Source organism: Oncorhynchus keta, unplaced genomic scaffold, assembly GCF_023373465.1.
Source record: "Oncorhynchus keta strain PuntledgeMale-10-30-2019 unplaced genomic scaffold, Oket_V2 Un_scaffold_3567_pilon_pilon, whole genome shotgun sequence".
Taxonomy (NCBI): Eukaryota; Metazoa; Chordata; class Actinopteri; order Salmoniformes; family Salmonidae; genus Oncorhynchus; species Oncorhynchus keta.
Genome location: NW_026290921.1, coordinates 458,823 through 478,328, shown reverse-complemented (window position 1 = coordinate 478,328; position 19,506 = coordinate 458,823). Strand labels below are relative to the sequence as shown.

The following is a 19,506-nucleotide window of genomic DNA, read 5'->3' as shown; positions in this document are numbered from 1 at the left end:
CACACTGCTATGCTTTATCTTGGCCAGGTCACAGTTGTAAAGGAGAACTTGTTCTCAACTAGCCTATCTGGTTAAATAAAGGTCAAATAAAATATCAAATGTAAAAAAAAAAAATACCTGCTGTAAACTGTGTATGTGATCAATTGATTTTGACAGAGAAAGGAGGAGTGATGGAGGGGACTTGAACCTGTCTGGTCCACCAAGATACTGTAGGTCAGAGCAGGGGGAATGACGCATCTACTGAAGGTGTATCACACTAACCCCTCCTCTCTCCATGTACCTCTGAAACTACACAGTTCACTGTTGACTAGAATACAAATGGGAGGCTAACCTGTTGGGGTGGCTGGTTAAATCTGTAGCATTATTAAACCCTGCCTGTCACACAGGTTCTGAAAGGTCTCCTTAGATAGTCAGTCAGTGAGATGATGTCAGTCACGTCAGTCGGTTGATGCCAGTCAGTCAAATGATATCAGTCAGTCAGTCAAATGATTTCAGTCAGTCAAATGATTTCAGTCAGTCAAATGACGTCAGTCAGATAATGTCAGTTACTCAGTCAGTCAGTTAGATGATGTCAGTCAGATGATGTCAGTTACTCAGTCAGTCAGTTAGATGATGTCAATTAGATGATGTCAGTTACTCGGTCAGTCAGATTAAGTCAGTCAGTCAGATGATGTCAGTCAGTTTAAGTCAGTCAGATGATGTCAGTCACTCCGTCAGATGATGTCAGTCCTTCAGATGATGTGGTCCTTCTGTAGCTCAGTTGGTAGAGCATGGCGCTTGTAACGCCAGGGTAGTGGGTTCGATCCCCGGGACCACCCATACGTAGAATGTATGCACACATGACTGTAAGTCGCTTTGGATAAAAGCGTCTGCTAAATGGCATATATTATTATTATAGATGAAGTCAGTCAGTCAGATGATGTCAGTCAGTCAGATGATGTCAGTTACTCAGTCAGTTGATATCAGTTACTCAGTCAGTCAGATGATGTCAGTTACTCAGTCAGTTGATGTCAGTTACTCAGTCAGTTAGATGATGTCATTCCTTCTCCCAAAAGTAGGGCCAGCTCCACTCCTTCTCCCAACAGTAGGGCCAGCTCCACTCCTTCTCCCAACAGTAGGGCCCGCTCCGCTCCTTCTCCCAACAGTAGGGCCCGCTCCGCTACTTCTCCCAACAGTAGGGCCCGCTCCGCTCCTTCTCCCAACAGTAGGGCCTGCTCCACTCCTTCTCCCAACAGTAGGGCCTGCTCCACTCCTTCTCCCAACAGTAGGGCCTGCTCCACTCCTTCTCCCAACAGTAGGGCCTGCTCCACTCCTTCTCCCAACAGTAGGGCCTGCTCCACTCCTTCTCCCAACAGTAGGGTCTGCTCCACTCCTTCTCCCAACAGTAGGGCCTGCTCCACTCCTTCTCCCAACAGTAGGGTCTGCTCCACTCCTTCTCCCAACAGTAGGGCCAGCTCCGCTACTTCTCCCAACAGTAGGGCCTGCTCCACTCCTTCTCCCAACAGTAGGGCCTGCTCCGCTCCTTCTCCCAACAGTAGGGCCCGCTCCGCTCCTTCTCCCAACAGTAGGGCCCGCTCCGCTCCTTCTCCCAACAGTAGGGCCTGCTCCGCTACTTCTCCCAACAGTAGGGCCTGCTCCACTCCTTCTCCCAACAGTAGGGCCCGCTCCGCTCCTTCTCCCAACAGTAGGGCCCGCTCCGCTCCTTCTCCCAACAGTAGGGCCCGCTCCGCTCCTTCTCCCAACAGTAGGGCCCGCTCCACTCCTTCTCCCAACAGTAGGGCCTGCTCCACTCCTTCTCCCAACAGTAGGGCCTGCTCCGCTCCTTCTCCCAACAGTAGGGCCTGCTCCGCTCCTTCTCCAAACAGTAGGGCCTGCTCCGCTCCTTCTCCCAACAGTAGGGCCTGCTCCGCTCCTTCTCCCAACAGTAGGGCCTGCTCCGCTCCTTCTCCAAACAGTAGGGCCTGCTCCACTCCTTCTCCCAACAGTAGGGCCTGCTCCGCTCCTTCTCCCAACAGTAGGGCCTGCTCCGCTCCTTCTCCCAACAGTAGGGCCTGCTCCGCTCCTTCCGACAGTTGAAACTGCAGTGCCCCGCTGATAATCCCCCTGACAATTGCCTCAAAACTTAACCTGAACAATACCGAAACTAATTTCAAACATATAACAGATGAAATACATTAAGTAAAGTGTGATGGGGAGAATGGGTGAGTTGATGAGTGAGGGGAAGTGAAAGAAGCATAATTATGTCATCACCAATTGTGAATGAAGAACAGGGCGGGCAATTCTATTGTATTCATCCATTCTAATTATGGACCTAATCTTAAAATGGTATGTACCCTGTATCAGAGAGGCTTTGCTTTTTGACACCACACTCCCTAGAGCAAGTCCCGCAGGCTCTAGTTTTGTCTTATCTTGATTATTATCCAGACATGTGGTCCAGTGCTGCAGGAAAGACCTAGTTAAGCTACAGCTGGCCCAGAACAGAGCAGCATGTCTTGCTCTTCATTGTAATCAGAGGGTTGATATAAATACTATGCTGCCAGTCTCTTGGCTGAGAGTTGAGGAGAGACTGACTGCATCACAAAAAAGAATGTGTTGAAAATCACAAATTGTTAACATGGTCAACTTACACACAGCTCTGACACACACACTTACCCCACCAGACATGCCACCAGGGGTCTTTTCACAGTCCCAAAATCCAGAACAAATTGAAGAAAGCGAACAGTATAATATAGAGCCATTAATGCATGGAACTCCGTTCCATCTCAAACAGATAAAGCAACACCTCACGTCACAACACCTCCCCCTATTTCACCTAGATAGTGTGTGTGTGTGTGTTGATATGTTGGCTACGTGTGCCTTCGTTTCAGTTGATGTAGTTCTGTTCTTGTCTATTAATATTATGTATTATGTCATGTTTCGTTTGGACCCCAGGAACAGAGGCTGCTGCTATCACAACAGCTAATGGGGATCCTAATAAAAGACCAAAAAGACCAAAAGCAGACTATTCAGCGAGAGCGTGCGTAATTCTACATGCTGAACCGCTTTCAATCTCTGGGAAAAGATCCACATGGGGCAGCAGGCGTGAGGGTCAGAGAATGTGGTGTTTGAGGCCTGTGGAACCGGAGGTTGGCAAGGAGAGTAATGTCTCCATGGACTATTTCTTCACTCCACTGTCATTGGTCAACAAGTTGTTTACAAAGAAAACAAGTCTGTCCGGCACCATGAACAAAGTGAGGCGGGAGCTCCCTCCCTCTGCGCAAAATAAGACACCTGCACAGCCGTGACAACTGTCCTGAAGAATGACAAGACAACGGGACACAATCAAGAGAAAACAGGATACTATTATGGACTACAACCAAACAAATGTTGTGTTTTAAGCATGTGAAAGTTACAAAAATGTTGTCATTTGCCTCCCTCACTGCATCGCAGTGCCACCAGAGACTCCGGGTTCGAGCCCAGGCTCTGCCGCAGACGCACAATTGGCCCAGCATGGGTTAGGGAGGGTTTGGCCGGCAGGGATATCCTTGTCTCATCGCGCACTAGCGACTCCTGTGGCGGGCCGAGCGCAGTGCGTGATGACCAGGTCACTAGGTGTACGGTGTTTCCTCCGGCACATTGGTGCGGTTGGCTTCCGGGTTGGATGCGCACTGTGTTAAGAAGCGTGTGCGGCTTGGTTGGGTTGTGTTTCGGAGGACGCATGGCTCTCGACCTTCGTCTCTCCGAGTCCGTACGGGAGTTGCAGCGATGAGACAAGACAGTAACTACTACTAATTGGATACCATGAAATTGGGGAGAAAAAGGGGTAAAAAACTAAATAAATATTTTGACCGTGCTTCTTGGTGGTTGGGGTAAAAATATATATTTTTATTGCTGTTATAAAAATCAGCTGTTACCCTGATCCAACAAAGCATATGCTTTCTCTTTCATATGTAACAAAGGTACTCCACAAATAAAATTGATTGACCACTTGAATTTCGGTGTTTTGTTTTTACATATAGCCTACAGTAACATAAACTAATGAAAATGCTATTGTGTTATTTGAAATCAAATACAACTCATATTGTAATGTTAGCCAAGGCCTTCATAAACACAACCACAGTATTATTTTTGCTATAGCATATATGAAATATATGAATTCCACTGTTAGAATGTTGCAGTCAGAATGACTGCTCATTAGCTTAAAGGGGGGTCCATGGACGCCCTGCAGACCTAGTGTTAAAAGCATCCATCTGATAAGCACTCTGTTATGTCCTACATACCAATAACAGGACACATCTGGTATACTGGAGCATGACTGATTCTCCATATGTATACTACCCCACCTCTGTACCCTGTTCTTCTCTACTGGGAGTGCCATGGAGGGGTGGGAGACTATGAAAAGAGGACAGAGGGTGGAAATGGAGGAGAATAGGCAGGATGTCATTGACTTGTGGCGGTGCTATGTCCCTAGCCCACCCATCCCATCACCCACCTTATCCTGGGCTCTCTCTCTCTTCCCTTCTCCCCTGGCGGTGCTATGTCCCTAGCCCACCCATCCCATCCCATCACCCAACTTATCCTGGGCTCTCTCTCTCTTCCCTTCTCCCCTGGCGGTGCTATGTCCCTAGCCCACCCATCCCATCCCATCACCCACCTTATCCTGGGCTCTCTCTCTTCCTTTCTCCCCTGGCGGTGCTATGTCCCTAGCCCACCCATCCCATCCCATCCCATCACCCACCTTATCCTGGGCTCTCTCTCTTCCCTTCTCCCCTGGCGGTGCTATGTCCCTAGCCCACCCATCCCATCACCCACCTTATCCTGGGCTCTCTCTCGCTTCCCTTATCCCCTGGCGGTGCTATGTCCCTAGCCCACCCATCCCATCCCATCACCCACCTTATCCTGGGCTCTCTCTCTCTTCCCTTCTCCCCTGGCAGTGCTATGTCCCTAGCCCACCCATCCCATCCCATCACCCACCTTATCCTGGGCTCTCTCTCTCTTCCCTTCTCCCCTGGCAGTGCTATGTCCCTAGCCCACCCATCCCATCCCATCACCCACCTTATCCTGGGCTCTCTCTCGCTTCCCTTCTCCCCTGGCAGTGCTATGTCCCTAGCCCACCCATCCCATCACCCACCTTATCCTGGGCTCTCTCTCTTCCCTTCTCCCCTGGCGGTGCTATGTCCCTAGCCTACCCATCCCATCCCATCACCCACCTTATCCTGTGCTCTCTCTCTTCCCTTCTCCCCTGGCAGTGCTATGTCCCTAGCCTACCCATCCCATCCCATCATCCACCTTATCCTGGGCTCTCTCTCTCTTCCCTTCTCCCCTGGCAGTGCTATGTCCCTAGCCCACCCATCCCATCCCATCACCCACCTTATCCTGGGGTCTCTCTCTCTTCCCTTCTCCCCTGGCAGTGCTATGTCCCTAGCCCACCCATCCCATCCCATCACCCACCTTATCCTGGGCTCTCTCTCTCTTCCCTTCTCCCCTGGCAGTGCTATGTCCCTAGCCCACCCATCCCATCCCATCACCCACCTTATCCTGGGCTCTCTCTCTCTTCCCTTCTCCCCTGGCGGTGCTATGTCCCTAGCCCACCCATCCCATCCCATCACCCACCTTATCCTGGGCTCTCTCTCGCTTCCCTTCTCCCCTGGCAGTGCTATGTCCCTAGCCCACCCATCCCATCCCATCACCCACCTTATCCTGGGCTCTCTCTCTCTTCCGTTCTCCCCTGGCGGTGCTATGTCCCTAGCCCACCCATCCCATCCCATCACCCACCTTATCCTGGGCTCTCTCTCTCTTCCCTTCTCCCCTGGCAGTGCTATGTCCCTAGCCCACCCATCCCATCCCATCACCCACCTTATCCTGGGCTCTCTCTCTCTTCCCTTCTCCCCTGGCAGTGCTATGTCCCTAGCCCACCCATCCCATCCCATCACCCACCTTATCCTGGGTTCTCTCTCGCTTCCCTTCTCCCCCTGGCAGTGCTATGTCCCAACCCCGACCCTCTCACCCACCTTCTCCTGGGCCAGTTGTCTCTCGGCCTTGTGGCTCGTCTCCAGCTCCAGGCAGATGTGGTCCATCTCGGCTCTCAGCCTGCCCAGGGAGGCCTCCTGGTCCTGAGCCGCGCGCTGCCTCTCCTCCTCCCTGAGCACCCCCAGCTCCAGCAGCTGCTGCTTCCTCTGGCTGTGGGCCTGCTGCAGCTCATCCCTCAGAGAGGACACCTGCTCCTCCAGGTCAGAGATGACCTGGGGTCAGGAAGATACACAGGTACACTCACGTCAGGAAAGAGGTAGCACACTAAGACACTACTGTTTGGAGACACTAATAAGTTATGTCCTGCCGTGGTATTGGCAGAACAACTGCAACACTAATTTTCACACTGAGCTTGTTCGTCTCCTAGCGACTGTTAGTCAGATCCATGGTACAGAGTATTTAAAAAGTTACTTTTTAGTGCCCACAACCTTAACAATTCATGTGCAGCACACACACTCATGCACGCACATATACACACACACAAGTGGGTATGACACCCAATCTCAAGGTCAGTCAATGACACCTGTCTCAGGGTCAGTCAATGACACCGGTCTCAGGGTCAGTCAATGACACCGGTCTCAGGGTCAGTCAATGACACCGGTCTCAGGGTCAGTCAATGACACCGGTCGCAGGGTCAGTCAATGACACCGGTTGCAGGGTCAGTCAATGACACCGGTCGCAGGGTCAGTCAATGACACCGGTCTCAGGGTCAGTCAATGACACCGGTCTCAGGGTCAGTCAATGACACCGGTCGCAGGGACAGTCAATGACACCGGTCTCAGGGTCAGTCAGTGACACCGGTCTCAGGGTCAGTCAGTGACACCGGTCTCAGGGTCAGTCAATGACACCGGTCTCAGGGTCAGTCAATGACACCGGTCTCAGGGTCAGTCAATGACACAGGTCTCAGGGTCAGTCAATGACACCGGTCTCAGGGTCAGTCAATGACACCGGTCTCAGGGTCAGTCAATGACACCGGTCTCAGGGTCAGTCAATGACACCGGTCTCAGGGTCAGTCAATGACACCGGTCTCAGGGTCAGTCAATGACACCGGTCTCAGGGTCAGTCAATGACACCGGTCTCAGGGTCAGTCAATGACAACGGTCTCAGGGTCAGTCAATGACACGGTCTCAGGAGTCAGTGACATCTCAGGATCAGTCAATGACACCGGTCTCAGGATCAGTCAATGACACCGGTCTCAGGGTCAGTCAATGACACCGGTCTCAGGGTCAGTCAATGACACCGGTCTCAGGGTCAGTCAATGACACCGGTCTCAGGGTCAGTCAATGACACCGGTCTCAGGGTCAGTCAATGACACCGGTCTCAGGGTCAGTCAATGACACCGGTCTCAGGGTCAGTCAATGACACCGGTCTCAGGGACAGTCAATGACACCGGTCTCAGGGTCAGTCAGTGACACCGGTCTCAGGGTCAGTCAAGGTCAGTCAATGACACCGGTCTCAGGGTCAGTCAATGACACCGGTCTCAGGGTCAGTCAATGACACCGGTCTCAGGGTCAGTCAATGACACCGGTCTCAGGGTCAGGGTCAGTCAATGACACCGGTCTCAGGGTCAGTCAATGACACCGGTCTCAGGGTCAGTCAATGACACCGGTCTCAGGGTCAGTCAATTACACCGGTCTCAGGGTCAGTCAATGACACCGGTCTCAGGGTCAGTCAGACACCGGTCTCAGGGTCAATGACACCGGTCTCAGGGTCAGTCAATGACACCGGTCTCAGGGTCAGTCAATGACACCGGTCTCAGGGTCAGTCAATGACACCGGTCTCAGGGTCAGTCAATGACACCGGTCTCAGGGTCAGTCAATGACACCGGTCTCAGGGTCAGTCAATGACACCGGTCTCAGGGTCAGTCAATGACACCGGTCTCAGGGTCAGTCAATGACACCGGTCTCAGGGTCAGTCAATGACACCGGTCTCAGGGTCAGTCAATGACACCGGTCTCAGGGTCAGTCAATGACACCGGTCTCAGGATCAGTCAATGACACCGGTCTCAGGGTCAGTCAATGACACCGGTCTCAGGGTCAGTCAATGACACCGGTCTCAGGGTCAGTCAATGACACCGGTCTCAGGGTCAGTCAATGACACCGGTCTCAGGGTCAGTCAATGACACCGGTCTCAGGGTCAGTCAATGACACCGGTCTCAGGGTCAGTCAATCACAACGGTCTCAGGGTCAGTCAGTGACACCGGTCTCAGGGTCAGTCAATGACACCGGTCTCAGGGTCAGTCAATGACACCGGTCTCAGGGTCAGTCAATGACACCGGTCTCAGGGTCAGTCAATGACACCGGTCTCAGGGTCAGTCAGTGACACCGGTCTCAGGGTCAGTCAATGACACCGGTCTCAGGGTCAGTCAATGACACCGGTCTCAGGGTCAGTCAGTGACACCGGTCTCAGGGTCAGTCAATGACACCGGTCTCAGGGTCAGTCAATGACACCGGTCTCAGGGTCAGTCAGTGACACCGGTCTCAGGGTCAGTCAATGACACCGGTCTCAGGGTCAGTCAATGACACCGGTCTCAGGGTCAGTCAATGACACCGGTCTCAGGGTCAGTCAATGACACCTGTCTCAGGGTCAGTCAATGACACCGGTCTCAGGGTCAGTCAGTGACACCGGTCTCAGGGTCAGTCAATGACACCGGTCTCAGGGTCAGTCAATGACACCAGTCTCAGGGTCAGTCAGTGACACCGGTCTCAGGGTCAGTCAATGACACCGGTCTCAGGGTCAGTCAATGACACCGGTCTCAGGGTCAGTCAATGACACCGGTCTCAGGGTCAGTCAATGACACCGGTCTCAGGGTCAGTCAATGACACCGGTCTCAGGGTCAGTCAGTGACACCGGTCTCAGGGTCAGTCAGTGACACCGGTCTCAGGGTCAGTCAGTGACATCGGTCTCAGGGTCAGTCAGTGACACCAGTCTCAGGGTCAGTCAATGACACCAGTCTCAGGGTCAGTCAGTGACACCGGTCTCAGGGTCAGTCAATGACACCGGTCTCAGGGTCAGTCAGTGACACCGGTCGCAGGGTCAGTCAATGACACCGGTCTCAGGGTTAGTCAATGACACCAGTCTCAGGGTCAGTCAGTGACACCGGTCGCAGGGTCAGTCAATGACACCGGTCTCAGGGTTAGTCAATGACACCAGTCTCAGGGTCAGTCAGTGACACAGGTCTCAGGGTCAGTCAATGACACCGGTCTCAGGGTCAGTCAATGACACCGGTCTCAGGGTCAGTCAGTGACACCGGTCTCAGGGTCAGTCAATGACACCAGTCTCAGGGTCAGTCAGTGACACCGGTCTCAGGGTCAGTCAGTGACACCGGTCTCAGGTTCAGTCAATGACACCAGTCTCAGGGTCAGTCAATGACACCAGTCTCAGGGTCAGTCAATGACACCAGTCTCAGGGTCAGTCAGTGACACCGGTCTCAGGGTCAGTCAGTGACACCGGTCTCAGGGTCAGTCAATAACACCGGTCTCAGGGTCAGTCGATGACACCGGTCTCAGGGTCAGTCAGTGACACCGGTCTCAGGGTCAGTCAGTGACACCAGTCTCAGGGTCAGTCAATGACACCAGTCTCAGGGTCAGTCAGTGACACCGGTCTCAGGGTCAGTCAATGACACCGGTCTCAGGGTCAGTCAATGACACCGGTCTCAGGGTTAGTCAATGACACCAGTCTCAGGGTTAGTCAATGACACCAGTCTCAGGGTCAGTCAGTGACACCGGTCTCAGGGTCAGTCAATGACACCGGTCTCAGGGTCAGTCAATGACACCGGTCTCAGGGTCAGTCAGTGACACCGGTCTCAGGGTCAGTCAATGACACCAGTCTCAGGGTCAGTCAGTTACACCGGTCTCAGGGTCAGTCAATGACACCGGTCTCAGGGTCAGTCAGTGACACCGGTCTCAGGGTCAGTCAATGACACCGGTCTCAGGGTCAGTCAATGACACCGGTCTCAGGGTCAGTCAGTGACACCGGTCTCAGGGTCAGTCAATGACACCGGTCTCAGGGTCAGTCAATGACACCGGTCTCAGGGTCAGTCAATGACACCGGTCTCAGGGTCAGTCAATGACACCAGTCTCAGGGTCAGTCAGTGACACCGGTCTCAGGGTCAGTCAATGACACCGGTCTCAGGGTCAGTCAATGACACCGGTCTCAGGGTCAGTCAGTGACACCGGTCTCAGGGTCAGTCAATGACACCGGTCTCAGGGTCAGTCAATGACACCGGTCTCAGGGTCAGTCAGTGACACCGGTCTCAGGGTCAGTCAATGACACCGGTCTCAGGGTCAGTCAATGACACCGGTCTCAGGGTCAGTCAATGACACCGGTCTCAGGGTCAGTCAATGACACCTGTCTCAGGGTCAGTCAATGACACCGGTCTCAGGGTCAGTCAGTGACACCGGTCTCAGGGTCAGTCAATGACACCGGTCTCAGGGTCAGTCAATGACACCAGTCTCAGGGTCAGTCAGTGACACCGGTCTCAGGGTCAGTCAATGACACCGGTCTCAGGGTCAGTCAATGACACCGGTCTCAGGGTCAGTCAATGACACCGGTCTCAGGGTCAGTCAATGACACCGGTCTCAGGGTCAGTCAGTGACACCGGTCTCAGGGTCAGTCAGTGACACCGGTCTCAGGGTCAGTCAGTGACATCGGTCTCAGGGTCAGTCAGTGACACCAGTCTCAGGGTCAGTCAATGACACCAGTCTCAGGGTCAGTCAGTGACACCGGTCTCAGGGTCAGTCAATGACACCGGTCTCAGGGTCAGTCAGTGACACCGGTCTCAGGGTCAGTCAATGACACCGGTCTCAGGGTTAGTCAATGACACCAGTCTCAGGGTCAGTCAGTGACACCGGTCGCAGGGTCAGTCAATGACACCGGTCTCAGGGTTAGTCAATGACACCAGTCTCAGGGTCAGTCAGTTACACCGGTCTCAGGGTCAGTCAGTGACACCGGTCTCAGGGTCAGTCAATGACACCAGTCTCAGGGTCAGTCAATGACACCAGTCTCAGGGTCAGTCAGTGACACCGGTCTCAGGGTCAGGCAGTGACACCGGTCTCAGGGTCAGTCAGTGACACCGGTCTCAGGGTCAGTCAATGACACCGGTCTCAGGGTCAGTCAATGACACCGGTCTCAGGGTCAGTCAGTGACACCGGTCTCAGGGTCAGTCAGTGACACCGGTCTCAGGGTCAGTCAATGACACCAGTCTCAGGGTCAGTCAGTGACACCGGTCTCAGGGTCAGTCAATGACACCGGTCTCAGGGTCAGTCAGGGTCAGGGTCAGTCAGTGACACCGGTCTCAGGGTCAGTCAATGACACCGTCTCAGGGTCAGTCAGTGACACCGGTCTCAGGGTCAGTCAATGACACCGGTCTCAGGGTCAGTCAATGACACCGGTCTCAGGGTCAGTCAGTGACACCGGTCTCAGGGTCAGTCAATGACACCAGTCTCAGGGTCAGTCAGTGACACCGGTCTCAGGGTCAGTCAATGACACCGGTCTCAGGGTCAGTCAGTGACACCGGTCTCAGGGTCAGTCAATGACACCGGTCTCAGGGTCAGTCAGTGACACCGGTCTCAGGGTCAGTCAATGACACCGGTCTCAGGGTCAGTCAATGACACCGGTCTCAGGGTCAGTCAATGACACCGGTCTCAGGGTCAGTCAATGACACCGGTCTCAGGGTCAGTCAATGACACCGGTCTCAGGGTCAGTCAATGACACCGGTCTCAGGGTCAGTCAATGACACCGGTCCAGGGTCTCAGGACACCGGTCAGGGTCAGTCAGACACCGGTCTCAGGGTCAGTCAATGACACCGGTCTCAGGGTCAGTCAATGACACCGGTCTCAGGGTCAGTCAATGACACCGGTCTCAGGGTCAGTCAATGACACCGGTCTCAGGGTCAGTCAGTGACACCGGTCTCAGGGTCAGTCAATGACACCGGTCTCAGGGTCAGTCAGTGACACCGGTCTCAGGGTCAGTCAGTGACACCGGTCTCAGGGTCAGTCAATGACACCAGTCTCAGGGTCAGTCAGTGACACCGTCTCAGGGTCAGTCAATGACACCGGTCTCAGGGTCAGTCAGTGACACCGGTCTCAGGGTCAGTCAATGACACCGGTCTCAGGGTCAGTCAATGACACCAGTCTCAGGGTCAGTCAGTGACACCGGTCTCAGGGTCAGTCAGTGACACCGGTCTCAGGGTCAGTCAATGACACCAGTCTCAGGGTCAGTCAGTGACACCGGTCTCAGGGTCAGTCAGTGACACCGGTCTCAGGTTCAGTCAATGACACCAGTCTCAGGGTCAGTCAATGACACCAGTCTCAGGGTCAGTCAATGACACCAGTCTCAGGGTCAGTCAGTGACACCGGTCTCAGGGTCAGTCAGTGACACCGGTCTCAGGGTCAGTCAATGACACCGGTCTCAGGGTCAGTCAATGACACCGGTCTCAGGGTCAGTCAGTGACACCGGTCTCAGGGTCAGTCAGTGACACCAGTCTCAGGGTCAGTCAATGACACCAGTCTCAGGGTCAGTCAGTGACACCGGTCTCAGGGTCAGTCAATGACACCGGTCTCAGGGTCAGTCAGTGACACCGGTCGCAGGGTCAGTCAATGACACCGGTCTCAGGGTTAGTCAATGACACCAGTCTCAGGGTCAGTCAGTGACACCGGTCTCAGGGTCAGTCAATGACACCGGTCTCAGGGTCAGTCAATGACACCGGTCTCAGGGTCAGTCAATGACACCGGTCTCAGGGTCAGTCAATGACACCAGTCTCAGGGTCAGTCAGTTAGTCAGTGACACCGGTCTCAGGGTCAGTCAATGACACCGGTCTCAGGGTCAGTCAGTGACACCGGTCTCAGGGTCAGTCAATGACACCGGTCTCAGGGTCAGTCAATGACACCGGTCTCAGGGTCAGTCAATGACACCTGGGTCTCAATGGTCAGGGTCAATGACACCGGTCTCAGGGTCAGTCAATGACACCGGTCTCAGGGTCAGTCAATGACACCGGTCTCAGGGTCAGTCAATGACACCGGTCTCAGGGTCAGTCAATGACACCGGTCTCAGGGTCAGTCAATGACACCTCAGGGTCAGTCAGGACACCGGTCTCAGGGTCAGTGACACCGGTCTCAGGGTCAGTCAGTGACACCGGTCTCAGGGTCAGTCAGTGACACCGGTCTCAGGGTCAGTCAATGACACCAGTCTCAGGGTCAGTCAATGACACCGGTCTCAGGGTCAGTCAATGACACCGGTCTCAGGGTCAGTCAGTCAATGACACCGGTCTCAGGGTCAGTCAATGACACCGGTCTCAGGGTTAGTCAATGACACCGGTCTCAGGGTCAGTCAGTGACACCGGTCTCAGGGTCAGTCAATGACACCGGTCTCAGGGTCAGTCAGTGACACCGGTCTCAGGGTCAGTCAGTGACACCGGTCTCAGGGTCAGTCAATGACACCGGTCTCAGGGTCAGTCAATGACACCAGTGACAGTGACACGGGTCTCAGGGTCAGTCAATGACACCGGTCTCAGGGTCAGTCAATGACACCGGTCTCAGGGTCAGTCAATGACACCGGTCTCAGGGTCAGTCAGTGACACCGGTCTCAGGGTCAGTCAATGACACCGGTCTCAGGGTCAGTCAGTGACACCGGTCTCAGGGTCAGTCAGTGACACCAGTCTCAGGGTCAGTCAATGACACCAGTCTCAGGGTCAGTCAGTGACACCGGTCTCAGGGTTAGTCAATGACACCGGTCTCAGGGTCAGTCAGTGACACCGGTCGCAGGGTCAGTCAATGACACCGGTCTCAGGGTTAGTCAATGACACCAGTCTCAGGGTCAGTCAGTGACACCGGTCTCAGGGTCAGTCAATGACACCGGTCTCAGGGTCAGTCAATGACACCGGTCTCAGGGTCAGTCAGTGACACCGGTCTCAGGGTCAGTCAATGACACCAGTCTCAGGGTCAGTCAGTTACACCGGTCTCAGGGTCAGTCAGTGACACCGGTCTCAGGTTCAGTCAATGACACCAGTCTCAGGGTCAGTCAATGACACCAGTCTCAGGGTCAGTCAATGACACCAGTCTCAGGGTCAGTCAGTGACACCGGTCTCAGGGTCAGTCAGTGACACCGGTCTCAGGGTCAGTCAATGACACCGGTCTCAGGGTCAGTCAATGACACCGGTCTCAGGGTCAGTCAGTGACACCGGTCTCAGGGTCAGTCAGTGACACCAGTCTCAGGGTCAGTCAATGACACCAGTCTCAGGGTCAGTCAGTGACACCGGTCTCAGGGTCAGTCAGTGACACCGGTCTCAGGGTCAGTCAATGACACCGGTCTCAGGGTCAGTCAGTGACACCGGTCGCAGGGTCAGTCAGTGACACCGGTCGCAGGGTCAGTCAATGACACCGGTCTCAGGGTTAGTCAGTGACACCGGTCTCAGGGTCAGTCAGTGACACCGGTCTCAGGGTCAGTCAATGACACCGGTCTCAGGGTCAGTCAATGACACCGGTCTCAGGGTCAGTCAGTGACACCGGTCTCAGGGTCAGTCAATGACACCAGTCTCAGGGTCAGTCAGTTACACCGGTCTCAGGGTCAGTCAGTGACACCGGTCTCAGGTTCAGTCAATGACACCAGTCTCAGGGTCAGTCAGTGACACCGGTCTCAGGGTCAGTCAGTGACACCGGTCTCAGGGTCAGTCAATGACACCAGTCTCAGGGTCAGTCAATGACACCGGTCTCCTCTGGCCTCCTCTCTCAACATTAAAAGCTAGGATCAGAAGTAAAACAGTGAGGGAGTGTTCCAGGATGACGTGGAATGGAACAGCGAGGCCCGGGGAATCCCAGTTTGGGCTGGGAATACAGAGGAGAGGAGCAACAACAAGCACAGGGAATGCCAGAGTGTCTGCCCGCTCAGCCAGCTCGGCAGGAAGGGAAAACACACACCCGTCCCTCTGATCTGAGTCACACAGGCCAGGCAGGGCCTACATCAAAGAGGAGGCATTCCACTAAGCTCAGCGGTCTGATTTAATGACAGAAATTAGCCTAAATCAAAGGTCACTCAGTCAGGAGGAAAATGGGCACCACTGCCATGTCTCATTTCAGGAAATACAGAGAAGAGACTAGTCAGAGAACTAGAGCAGGAGTGTGTGTGTGTGTGTATGTGTGTGTGTGTGTGTGTGTGTGTGTGTGTGTGTGTGTGTGTGTGTGTGTGTGTGTGTGTGTGTGTGTGTGTGTGTGTGTGTGTGTAAATCAAGCCGGCCTCAGGGAAACGTTTAGGGCTGTAGTTGACAGGGACCTCCATTTGGAAGTCAATCTGTGGTTTGTGTGTGTGATTAATTGTGTGTTCTACCGAGTGTGCACGCCTGCAGATGTGTGTGTGTGTGTGTGTGTGTGTACAAGCCTGCGTGTGCATGCTTTCATGTGTGTGTGTGTGTGTGTGTGTGTGTGTGTACAAGCCTGTATGTGCATGCTTTCATGTGTGTGTGTGTGCGTGTATGTCCGCCCGCAGATGTGTGTGCTGGCTTATGTAGGGGCTGCAGTGCAGAGATGGACTGACCCCTCTCCTGACCCCTCTTCCTTTGAACTGATCTACAGCTTTGACTTTGCCCCAGCACAGCTCTTTGATTCAGATTGCTGCCAGAGAGAGCAGCATTACATTACAGGAATGCTAATGACCAAGCCAACCGTATTTAAACAGACATTAACTATCAAGCAGTTAGGCAGCTTCTGGACTGGCATGGAATTATTGACCTGTAGTATGTATGTGAACAGAGCTAGAAATTATGGAGGAATGTGAGAGATAGAGAGATAGAGAGAGAGAGAGAGAGAGAGAGAGAGAGAGAGAGAGAGAGAGAGAGAGAGAGAGAGAGAGAGAGAGAGAGAGAGAGAGAGAGAGAGAGAGAGAGAGAGATTTACAAACAGCCAATAGACCTCTCCCACAGAGAGAGAGAGAGAGGGAGCGGGGGGAGGTAGGGAGAGATTGAGAGAAGGGGGTGACAGAGAAAGAAAGAGAGAAGGGGGAAGCAGAGAGAGATATATATAAATATATAGATATAGAGGAAGAGAGAGAGATATAGAGGAAGAGACAGAGATATAGATATATAGATATAGAGGAAGAGAGAGAGATATAGAGGAAGAGAGAGAGATAGAGACAGTGAGATAGATGTAGAGAGAGAAAGAAAGAAGGGGGAGGCAGAGAGAGAGATATAGATATAGAGGAAGAGAGATAGATAGATAGAGATATAGATATAGAGAGAGATATAGATATAGAGGAAGAGAGTTAGATAGAGAGAGATATAGATATAGAGAGAGATATAGATATAGAGAGAGATAGATATAGAGAGACATATAGATATAGAGGAAGAGAAATAGATATAGAGAGAGATATAGAGGAAGAGAGATAGATATAGAGAGAGATATAGATATAGAGAGAGATAGATATAGAGAGAGATATAGATATAGAGGAAGAGAGAGATAGAGACAGTGAGATAGATGTAGAGAGATTGAGAGAAGGGGGAGGCAGAGAGAAGCGAGAGAGAGAGAGGGGGGGTGTGTATAGTGTGTCTATAGACAATGAGAGGGGAAATCTGAGGACTGTATGATGATGTTGCTTCGTCTATTTTTAGACTTCAATTATGCCCATTGATTCTAGGAATATAATGCATTGTGCGTAGTTTAAGAGCCGTACCCCATAAGAAACCAAAATATAAGCTTGTTTAACTCCAATGTATGTAAACAATGCAAATGTAAACAACACTTTATTGCCTCAAAACATGGTTAATATTATACATTTGATATCATGGATGGTCAATCCTTGCATCCATAGCTCTGTCTATGTACATTTCTCCAGGTCATCACTTAGGATTTTAGTGCCACAGGAGCGTGGAGGAAACTTTGTTATTGTTTCAATGAAGGATTCTAGTTTTAAACTGTATGTAGCATCATGTGAATAGGAAAGGATAATACATGTATATCAAAAAAACACATTGTTGCAAAAAAATAACTTTACCTCTCTCCACATACACCCTGTACTGTCCCTTCCCCTCTCTCTCCACATACACCCTGTACTGTCCCTTCCCCTCTCTCTCCACATACACCCTGTACTGTCCCTTCCCCTCTCTCTCCACATACACCCTGTACTGTCCCTTCCTCTCTCTCTCCACATACACCCTGTACTGTCCCTTCCCCTCTCTCTCCACATACACCCTGTACTGTCCCTTCCCCTCTCTCTCCACAGACACCCTGTACTGTCCCTTCCCTCTCTCTCCACATACACCCTGTACTGTCCCTTCCCCTCTCTCTCCACATACACCCTGTACTGTCCCTTCCCCTCTCTCTCCACATACACCCTGTACTGTCCCTTCCTCTCTCTCTCCACATACACCCTGTACTGTCCCTTCCCCTCTCTCTCCACATACACCCTGTACTGTCCCTTCCCCTCTCTCTCCACATACACCCTCTACTGTCCCTTCCCCTCTCTCTCCACATACACCCTGTACTGTCCATTCCCCTCTCTCTCCACATGCACCCTGTACTGTCCCTTCCCCTCTCTCTCTCCACATACACCCTGTACTGTCCCTTCCCCCCTCTCTCCACATACACCCTGTACTGTCCCTTCCCCTCTCTCTCCACATACACCCTGTACTGTCCCTTCCCCTCTCTCTCCACATACACCCTGTACTGTCCCTTCCCCCCTCTCTCCACAGACACCCTGTACTGTCCCTTCCCCTCTCTCTCCACAGACACCCTGTACTGTCCCTTCCCCCCTCTCTCCACATACACCCTGTACTGTCCCTTCCCCTCTCTCTCCACATACACCTGTACTGTCCCTTCCACAGACACCCTGTACTGTCCCTTCCCCTCTCTCTCCACAGACACCCTGTACTGTCCCTTCCCCTCTCTCTCCACAGACACCCTGTACTGTCCCTTCCCCTCTCTCTCCACAGACACCCTGTACTGTCCATTCCCCTCTCTCCCACATACACCCTCTACTGTCCCTTCCCCTCTCTCTCCACAGACACCCTGTACTGTCCCTTCCCCTCTCTCCCACAGACACCCTGTACTGTCCCTTCCCCTCTCTCTCCACAGACACCCTGTACTGTCCCTTCCCCTCTCTCTCCACAGACACCCTCTACTGTCCCTTCCCCTCTCTCTCCACAGACACCCTGTACTGTCCCTTCCCCTCTCTCTCCACAGACACCCTGTACTGTCCCTTCCCCTCTCTCTCCACAGACACCCTGTACTGTCCCTTCCCCTCTCCACAGACACCCTGTACTGTCCCTTCCCCTCTCTCCACATACACCCTGTACTGTCCCTTCCCCTCTCTCTCCACAGACACCCTGTACTGTCCCTTCCCCTCTCTCCAGACACCCTGTACTGTCCCTTCCCCTCCACAGACACCCTGTACTGTCCCTTCCCCTCTCTCTCCACATACACCCTCTACTGTCCCTTCCCCTCTCTCTCTCCACAGACACCCTCTACTGTCCCTTCCCCTCTCTCTCCACATACACCCTCTACTGTCCCTTCCCCTCTCTCTCCACAGACACCCTGTACTGTCCCTTCCCCTCTCTCTCCACAGACACCCTGTACTGTCCCTTCCCCTCTCTCTCCACATACACCCTCTACTGTCCCTTCCCCTCTCTCTCCACAGACACCCTCTACTGTCCCTTCCCCTCTCTCTCCACAGACACCCTCTACTGTCCCTTCCCCTCTCTCTCCACATCCCCTGTACTCCCCCCTCTCTCCACAGACACCCTGTACTGTCCCTTCCCCTCTCTCTCCACAGACACCCTGTACTGTCCCTTCCCCTCTCTCTCCACAGACACCCTCTACTGTCCCTTCCCCTCTCTCTCCACAGACACCCTGTACTGTCCCTTCCCCTCTCTCTCCACAGACACCCTCTACTGTCCCTTCCCTTCTCCTGTCCCTTCCCTCTCCACAGACACCCTCTACTGTCCCTTCCCCACAGACACCCTCTGTCCCTTCCCCTCTCCACAGACACCCTGTACTGTCCCTTCCCCTCTCTCTCCACAGACACCCTGTACTGTCCCTTCCCCTCTCTCTCCACAGACACCCTGTACTGTCCCTTCCCCTCTCTCTCCACAGACACCCTCTACTGTCCCTTCCCCTCTCTCTCCACAGACACCCTGTACTGTCCCTTCCCCTCTCTCTCCACATACACCCTCTACTGTCCCTTCCCCTCTCTCCACAGACACCCTGTACTGTCCCTTCCCCTCTCTCTCCACAGACACCCTGTACTGTCCCTTCCCCTCTCTCTCCACAGACACCCTGTACTGTCCCTTCCCCTCTCTCTCCACAGACACCCTGTACTGTCCCTTCCCCTCTCTCTCCACATACACCCTCTACTGTCCCTTCCCCTCTCTCTCCACAGACACCCTGTACTGTCCCTTCCCATACACCCTGTACTTCCCCTCCACAGACACCCTGTACTGTCCCTTCCCCTCTCTCTCCACAGACACCCTGTCCCTTCCCCTCTCTCTCCACAGACACCCTGTCCCCCCTTCTC

At 53.3% G+C, this 19,506-nt stretch overlaps 1 protein-coding gene across 11 annotated transcripts in view; it reads right to left on the bottom strand.

The window, feature by feature from the left end:
- cep112 (centrosomal protein 112) overlaps window positions 1–19,506 on the bottom strand; it is a 315,718-nt gene that overhangs the window by 95,223 nt on the left and 200,989 nt on the right. For all 11 annotated transcript variants that reach the window (XM_052516010.1, XM_052516014.1, XM_052516012.1 and 8 more), the window contains one exon: window positions 5,991–6,221. In XM_052516010.1, the coding sequence (XP_052371970.1) occupies window positions 5,991–6,221 (231 nt within the window). The remainder of the gene's footprint in view (window positions 1–5,990; window positions 6,222–19,506) is intronic.